General features: G+C 34.2%; 2 protein-coding genes across 2 annotated transcripts; one reads left to right on the forward strand and one right to left on the reverse strand.

The window, feature by feature from the left end:
• The first annotated feature begins 1,523 nt into the window (after positions 1-1,523).
• Positions 1,524-3,997, forward strand: LOC136218258 (chlorophyllase-1-like). Its single transcript, XM_066005050.1, has 2 exons — positions 1,524-1,853; positions 3,073-3,997. Exons 1-2 carry the CDS (start codon positions 1,551-1,553, stop codon positions 3,787-3,789), a joined length of 1,020 nt encoding a protein of 339 aa, XP_065861122.1. The 5' UTR covers positions 1,524-1,550; the 3' UTR covers positions 3,790-3,997.
• Positions 3,998-6,416: 2,419 nt separating this feature from the next.
• LOC136218260 (vicilin Pis v 3.0101-like) lies at positions 6,417-8,592 on the reverse strand. Its single transcript, XM_066005051.1, has 5 exons — positions 7,942-8,592; positions 7,672-7,847; positions 7,518-7,601; positions 7,159-7,422; positions 6,417-7,076 (listed from the first exon to the last, which is right to left on the reverse strand). Exons 1-5 carry the CDS (start codon positions 8,555-8,557, stop codon positions 6,606-6,608), a joined length of 1,611 nt encoding a protein of 536 aa, XP_065861123.1. The 5' UTR covers positions 8,558-8,592; the 3' UTR covers positions 6,417-6,605.
• Between the last annotated feature and the right edge of the window lie 585 nt (positions 8,593-9,177).

A 9,177-nucleotide genomic window follows, 5' to 3' on the forward strand; every position in this document is an offset into this window, starting at 1 on the left:
ATCATGAAAAGCTAGATTAAGGAACAACAAAACCCTAATACATCGAGGAAGAGAACAAAATGAACTTACCATTTCTATGTTCAGAAACAGATATTTGTATGGAGAAAGCTTCCATGGATTTAGCCAAAGAGAGGGAGACATCGAGCTGAAGAAACCATCGAGCAAAAGAGATGAGCTAAAGACATCAACCTTAAGAACCCTAATTTACTCTGTAATCTTTGGTTTATATATGAGCTGAAATGTTAATTAAAACGTTTGAGCGCATTAAATTTGGGAGAGGTAAAGGTTGACCGTGAAACTCATTTTGAATTGCCGCTTTTTTATTTGCAGACAACGATGACAGTTATATATAAGTCATCTCATTTGATGATTAAATACCTTTTCGCTCAAAATCACGTTTTCTTTAGATGACAGTTGTCTATCATCGTAACGCCACATGATTTGAGGTTGTTTGTACTTAACCTTTCAGATGGCATAAATTTAATATAGTGTCACGGAAAAACATTCAAACGATATATCTGTCATATAACTTGTGTCATGTGAAAAGAAAAATGGTGTAGTGTATTTTCTATTTGACATGGAGAACTAAATGCTTCTAATAATTTCTACCATTTTTAAGTGATTAGTCACATATTCCTTAGGTGTAAAATTAAACCTTAGATTTTGTTTGATATTTGAGCTCTTTTTATTATTATTTTAATTAAAATTTTGAATTTTTTCAATTTACATTTATAGTTTCTTTTTTCTTTGTGGAAAGAGAATAAGTCATATAGTTATATTCCAGAAAACCTTCAAATTATTATATATGATGGGCATTTCTTTATTAATTGCTTCCACATGTAAAATATGTAATCATTTGATATATGAATTATTTTCTAATCATTTGATACATGAATTATTTCCTCAATGAAAAAATGTGTAGTTAGTTATGGGATGTAGAATAATACAAGAATTATTACTAGAACATAATTGAAATTCATGATTATTCAATAAAATAAAATGAGAGCCTAAATAATATACAAGTTTTTATCATATATATATTCTGCATGTTACTAGGTGTCTTTGATCCTGACTGATACTTTCTACATAAAAAAAAATGAAATTTCTTCTGAATAATTTGAAGGATTCACTTTTCCATATAAGATTCAGTTAAAATAATTTACTTTTACAAATGAATAATTAATAAATTTTATTGTGTCCAATATCTATTCAAAAACCTCTTATCTTATCCAACTTCAAGATTTTAATTGTTCTTTAAATTTTCAAAAGTTTCTAATTATTTATGTATTTGATATTTATTTTTTTTTGACACATAATGGGGCGGGAGTGGCTTCCATCATTTTCTGTATCTAACAAATTCTATTGAGAAATAATGAGTTATTGAATGCAATTTGAATCATTTAAAACTTGTAAAAGTTAACGGAAACAATTGAAGTTTTTAAAGAAGTAGAGGGTAATTGATTATAGAAAATAAAGTAGTGATGGGGATGCTTTGTGATGAGTTATAAAAATAAGGGGAGAGGTTAGGCATGTAGTATGTCCAAAGATCTATGATGGGCAAACTAATAATAATAGTAGTGGTAGCAATTGTGACAGTATTGAATCTGTCAGAAGGTAAACCTCCGAAAGTAGAGAAACTTCCAGATGTACAAGTGTTCAAACCAGGAATATATCCTATTACTCTTATTGAAGTCAATGAATCCAGCTCTATACCTATACAGATTTACACACCAAACATAACTACAAGTTTTCCAGTACTTTTATTTCTCCATGGAGCCTGTTTGGAGAACTCTTACTACTCTACTATCCTTCAATTCGTAGCTTCTTATGGATACATTGTGGTCGCTCCTCAGGTACCTTTTTTTCTTTTTCCTTTCTATTTCATCCATTTTATGCATTCGCTTTAAAGAAGAAACAACTCTTTATACCATCCCAATCTATTGTTATTGTTTTTGTTATTGTTAGGTCTTCTAGCTTTAAAATATTCTATATATATATATATATATATATATATATATATATATATATATATATATATTTTAAATCCACTTTATTAATATAGTCCATTTATTTTCTATGGATTCTGCTATTGATATCCTTTAGAGCAGGGACGGATCTAAAAGAGAGATTGAACATTTACTAGTCACTGAAAAATGCTAAAAATTCTATAAAAATTATATACAATTTTAATTCTTTTTATGTAAAACATAAAAAAAAATATCAATTTTAACATTCATAAATCACAAGAAATAACCACGAGCATCCCTTGTCAATAAATCATGGATCACTGCTTTAGAATCGGTCTTCCATATCGGAATCACCTTAAAACCGCTCCTTGTTTAGGCAACTACTTTGGACCGGATTGTTACTTGTTACATCAACTTGACGGGTCACTACAACTTTGTGGTCTAATTTCCTTACCTATATGACCAGTTTAGAGCTAGACTTGTGTATTTATTGAAAGTCTTTTAGGGTTTATGAACAATTCTCCCCAAATCTGTTATTTTAATTATCTTTTTTTATCATTTTCCATTTGATCCACTCACGAGGATTCATGAATGTATTGAAACTCTCAAACCCTGCATGATTTTTATGAAGTATCGTATATTATAGGTAAAAAAGCATTTGTTTTTTTTATATTTTGGTTTATTAAACCTTTTATCTTAATCATTTAATCTTCTATTTAAATATATTAAGGCTTCAATTTTTTTTTTTCACATTAAGCTATTGATAACCAAAAAAATCAAATTTGAATATAAAACTCGATTAGTGAAGTATTATTCATTTCACAGCATTTAAAATTTGTATTTTAATATTTTAAAAAGCATTCTTTATATGTATAACATGTTTATAAGCAAACTGTAAAAAATAAATATAATTTAAAAAATATATAAAATGAGTGATGCTTTTTTAATTGAATTTATTCCCAACTAATTTTGCAATGAATGAGATTAAAATAAATGATTTCATATATCCAAATAAGAGTTTAATTAAAAAAGAATGATGAATCCGATGGAGTTAATAATTATAATTTAGCTGTTACTAAAAGAAATGAGATGGTGATGCATGCAGTTATACAGCTGCGACGTATTTGTTGGGCCGGTTAGTGGAACAAGAGAGGTTGAGATTGCGGCAAATGTGACAAACTGGTTATCTGATGATCTAAATTCAGTCCTACCAGGCCTTACTACTGCCAACCTCAAACAGGTTACAATTGGCGGACATGGCAGAGGCGGAAAGACAGCTTTTGCACTTGCTCTCGGACATTCCCCGATCTCCCTTTCCATTCAATTCGCAGCACTAATAGGTCTAGATCCTGTTGCTGGTGCCGGTAAAGACAACGAAGATAATCCCAAAATTCTCACCTACATTCCTCAATCCTTTGATTTATCCATTCCTGTTACAGTAATTGGTACTGGTTATGGTAATCAGACTAATTGGTGTTTAATTTGCCCTGTTTGTGCACCAAATGATGTCAATCATGACGAGTTTTATAAGGAGACCAAAGCTCCTGTTGGCCATATTGTCACCACAGATTATGGTCATGTGGACATCCTAGATGATGGCCTTGAAGGTATTATGGGTTGGGTAACAAATATTAAGTGCAAGAACGGGGATGGTCCTAAGGATAAATTGAGAACAACTGTTGCCGGTACTATGGTTGCCTTTTTGAATGCTTATTTCAACGGATTTGATCTGGATTATATGATGATTTTGCAGAGACCTGGTGTTACTCCTGTTACAGTTTTTACTGAATCCGTTTTTCAAGATAGGTATGCTCAATTGTAATTAAAGACTTTTCATGCTTCTTCTACTACTAGTATCCATTAATTAATATCAAATAAATACGGGGTATGGTATTGTCTGTTAACCCTGCCTGCAGCTATTGTATTTTCTACTACTACTTTTAGTGTTTGTTTGGGTGATTCTTCATGTGTGTAGGAGACGAGTTTAGCACAATTCATAAAATTTTATAAGAATGTGGATCTTTTTTTTATACATATGTCAATCTATCTATATAATCTTATTTCATTCTTTTATTTCTGACTACGACACTATTAAAACTTTTAAATTAGTTAAGGTTAGTATTTATTGAGAAAGTTAAATCACAATAAAACTTTCATTAATGAAGCTTAAGCTTGTACAGTACAGTGTATCAGCTACACTTTTATTAGAATCTTACCATATCAAGTCGAATCCATTAAGCTCTCTTTTAAGCCGAATTTATAGGGTCAATCTGAATGGTCACAGAATCATTAGAATTGTACGATTCAAGTCAATTCAGCTGTATTTCGAATCATATCTATAGGAGAATCTAAATTATCACGGATTCCATATTGTTATTTAGGAAAACTATAACTCTAATTAAGGATGAGATAAATTAGTGGGAAAAAACCAAGAAGAAATTTTAAAGAATAAGAAATAAGATTATTATAATTAATTAACAAATCAAAACATATTAACATGATTTTTCAATTTCAATATGCAAGTCCAGTCCCATCCCATCCCATTTAGAAAACATTTTTACTTTGTTGCTAAGATTCGGTTCACCAGTCGAATCTCGATTTGACAACTATGAGGAGCTTATATAGAGCTGACGAAGCGAAACAAAGAAGCAAAGTTACAGTTGTATAACTAACAGATTCGGCCACATCAGTTTAACTATCTAACTCTTCTCTCTCATCTAACACCTTTAACTATTCCCGCCAACTTCAACTGCTTCAATCGATTCAAATAAAAAAAAAAAAACCTACTACGCAACATGGTTCGGCTTGTATACTGAAGTCTGCTACTAGTCCTTCTTTATTCCAACACTCCTTGCTCAAGATGAAGGGGAGATTCCAATCATTTTCATCTTGGACAAAGCATCAGTCATCTGATCCTATAAGAGGTTTAATGAGAAGGTCTGCAAATTGATGTGCTGAATCAATATAGGGAGTAACAATGGACCCAAAAGTGAGATGATCTCTAACAATGTAACAATAAATGTCTACATGTTTGGTCTTCTCATAAAAAAATTTGGTTGGTACAAAACATAGGTATAAGCAATTGAGGCTTGAGTTTAAACTCATTCAACAGATATGTTAACCACTTTAATTTACAAGAGGTAGTAGTCATTGATGTGTATTCTACCTCACGAGAGGACTTACTGATAGTACCACGTTTCTTGCATTTTCAGGTCACAAAAGCATTTCCAAAAAAAATTACATTAACCAATCACTGATTTTCTGATTTCTTTGCAACGATCCCTGTTAGGATCACAAAACCAGCTAAATTGAAATCGTTAGTAGAAGGATAAAATAAGCATATGATTGATGTTCCCTTGAGATATCTCAAGACATGTGTAATGTTGCCTCCATTTGTAACTGAGTAGGCTTGTTTATACACCGACTAAATTGTTGTGTAACATTACACCGACTAAATTGTTGTGTAACATAACAAAAGTACGCTTGTTTATGCACTGACTAAATAGTTGTTTAACATAACCAATGGTTAACGAAAAAAAGTCAAGCATGGTCACTCCTAGATAAAGTAGCCTTCAATATCATCTAGCTAAATACCATAATGGACTAGAAGTATAATGTGCATCTTTTAAGCGAGTAGCCGTACTAGTCTCTCCACCCAGACGATACCACATCAACATTTGAATTGACTTGCATCAACAACATTTGAATTGACTTGCATCATCTAAGTGGTTGAGACCAGTTTTGGTCCCAGTTTTAGACCAGCATCATGCACCAAATTTGGTGTAGTGTTGAGAGATAAAAAAATACCAGAACTAGATCTAGAAATCTCAATACCAGAGAAATACTTAGCTAAACGTAATGGTTCTGTCAGAACTCAGTTCTGGAGTAAGAAAAAAGAAGAGAATGTTTAAGAATGGTGAGGTAGGAAGAGAGAAGAGAAGAATAAAGTAAGAGAAAGAATAGTAGATTTCATTAATTCTCAAGATGATCTGGTAGTATAGATTTCCTTCTCCATATAGCAGGAGAGCAAAACAGTTACAAGCTGTACTATGACAGCTGGCATAAGATGCCAAAATTAGTTAGCTCATATCACAACCTCTGGCTATTAGGTATTAGGAAAAAGAAGAAACAACTAACTGCATAAATTAAAAGAAAATAACTAACTGAATGGATAATAACCACTTCAGTCTTGCAACTTTAATTCTTTTTATTTCTTGCTCTATGCTCTTCTGTCAAAAAAGCAAGAGTAAATGACTGAAATAGATCTACATCATTGCTCTATGCTCTACTAGACAGAATTGATCTGAAGACGAGTACAAAAAAGACCCCTATATTCAATGTGAATCCTCTCCTGAATTCACAAATTCTTTATTTATGTGTAGCATTGTAATTAAATAGCTCTTCAACATTTTAGGTATATAGCAACAAAAAATGTGAGCAACATTGAACTTGGTAGGAAAATGCAGCCTTTTATTTAAGCTTTATCAGCAGTAGCCACAAGAAAGTAGACATCTTCATACATCCATTAATTTACAACTCTCTCTCTTCTCATTTTATTAGACTATTCACATAACAAAACTCCTTTCACTTAAAACTTGATTAAATTTAAAACCCGAAAAAGGATCAGTAAATTGATCTTCATGCGGATGCAAAAAGACCTTGGCTCGGTCCCCCTCCTCTTGGCCCAGGGAAGAAGAGCTCGTCATCTTCATTTCCAAATGCCTGCTCCACCTGTTTCGCCCCCACGCCAAAAGCTAACTCTTTGGCTTCCCTCTCGATCCTCTTCACAACATTATTTTTACCTGCTAGAGCATATCTAGTGCTGCCTTGAGCATTCACTTCAAAGCAAAGTATTACCAGGTTTTCGTTTCTTGATGCCACTGTTGCCACTGGATGACCTGCCGGTACAATAAACACCGTCCCTTGACTCAACTCTGAGCTTACTTTCTTATAACTTGGACCTTGATCCCACATTCCTCGCCCACTCGGACTTACCACCCTTCTCCGCCCACTCACATGAGGACATGCCATTTCAAAGTAGCCTTCACCATCCAAAACAATAGCTATCTTGGTCGCCCTTGAGTTGTAGAAAGGTCCAGCCATAGATCCCTTCAATCACCAATAAACAAAAATATCAAAAATTTATGCAACCCAATATGTTTTTAAGTCAGAACAAAGAAATTATATTTACTCGGGTAATGTTTGCCAAGGAGACAGCAAGATCAAGGTCTTGAAGCTGTTGCTTATACTCGTTAGGCTTGGCTTCAAACAGCTGACCGAATTTGTTTCTAATCACAGGCTTCTTGAGGAGATTGAATGCGCTTCTGGATTCGCTGAAAGGCCAAATGCCTGTACCTTCCTCACGGTGACTCATTGCTTGGATCTGTTCCTTGGAAGCTTTAACAATTGCTCCTTGCTTTTGGTTGAAGATTTGCTCCAACTTTCTTCTATCAGTCTGTTAGATATAGAATTTCAATTTCAATGTTAAAAACGAACAAATAAATAGCTTATTTAATTACTACAACAAAACAAAACTGAAATACGCTTTACCTTTAGAGCAGCCTCAAGCAATTCCCAGCTGAATGCTCTGTAAAACGACTCTGGTTGATCTTCACCACCTGCTGATTGGAATGCCTGCATCATAGTATGTAATTCAGGGGGAAATCTTGATCGGTTAATTACATAATCTGGACACCTGATTTACCTCGGCCTCTCCAGGGAGATTAACAGGAGAGAGGAACTTGACGATTCGAAGTTTTTCACGTTCATCGCTGTTGATGAGATATACAGGAGTACCTGCTTCAACCCTTATCACATTTCCTCGTTCTATGTTGAAGCTCTCTCTCTTATCCTCTTGGATCATAGTTATAGTTCCTCGCCCTACAATCAATTTCATCAATAAGAAAGTAGTAACTTGAGCACGAATTGCAGAAAAATAGAATTAAAATAAATAAATAAATTGAATTTGTTGTACCTGTAGCCACAAAGAGAACACTATCAGCATCCACATGGGTAGGAGCTACGAAAGTCTGAGGATTAGCCTCTAGAAATGCAACACGATAATGCTCGATTCCACGCAGAAGCCCTGATTTATCAGTGAATTTCTGAAGAACGTCAATTCTTCCGTGTCGAGTCCTAATTATGGAAGTGAAATGTTGGTCCTCGAAGACATAAGGATTCTCTCTTTCTTCATCTTCATCTTCCTCTTCCTCTGTTGATCTAGAATGTCCCTCTCCTTCTCCTCTTAAACTCTTCTCTTTACCATACTTGTGTTGACACTGAAGACGACAGAGCGCTTTCTGTTGTCCCTCTGCTTGCCTCTCACATTGTGTTTGACATTCTCTCAGCTTCTTTTCAGGATCACCATTAACAGTAACACCCAATTCTTCAACATCATCTTCTTGACCCTTCTTCTCTTTGTAATAATCATCACATTTTTGCAGACACTTGTCCTTCTCTTCCTTACCATATTGGCGTTGGACTTTGCATTGGTGTCTGCACTGCTTGAGCTCTGGATCAGTTTTGGCTAGAGCCAAGGTAGCGCAAAGAACCAATAAGGAAAAGAGAATAACACTTGCAGAAAGCTTCATTTTAGCTGTTTGATTTATGCTGAGATGAAGAGAAGCACATTAAGGCTCGGAATTTTATAGCGGAGAAGAGGGAAGGCAAAGTGCATGCGAGTAGACAAGTGCCATCCTAACGTGTCGATCATGCTCGGAGTTGTATCGCCGCGTAATAGATACAATTCTGCAACAACTTCGTAGGTTGAGGCATTTGGATATGCATTCACATCCTCAAAGACACGTTCACTTGTTCACGTGGCATTATAGACATATTCATTTGTTTTGTCCGATTTAGAGCATAGGGATAAGTTTTAGATATTCTTGTCGTTTTCGAAGATTGGTAAATCCGATGGGATTAATAGATAGATGGAGCCGCAATTTTCTCGCTGTTGTCCCCACTTTCCAATCTAACTAGCACTATCAAAACTTAATAAGTGTTTTTCTCATTAATATACTAACGTTATAGCTCTATTAGCTCACAGCATGGCGACGGGTACCGTATTTGCGAGTATTCAGTACTATTCAATTCTAATGAGACTATTTATACTCTGTATAAAAAGATATAGGACGGATATGAGATTGAAACCATTATCCTAACGAGTGATAGGATGAGTATGGAAATACTTTCCAGAATACCTGGTACCCAT

Source organism: Euphorbia lathyris, chromosome 2 (genome assembly GCF_963576675.1).
Source record: "Euphorbia lathyris chromosome 2, ddEupLath1.1, whole genome shotgun sequence".
Lineage (NCBI taxonomy): Eukaryota > Viridiplantae > Streptophyta > Magnoliopsida > Malpighiales > Euphorbiaceae > Euphorbia > Euphorbia lathyris.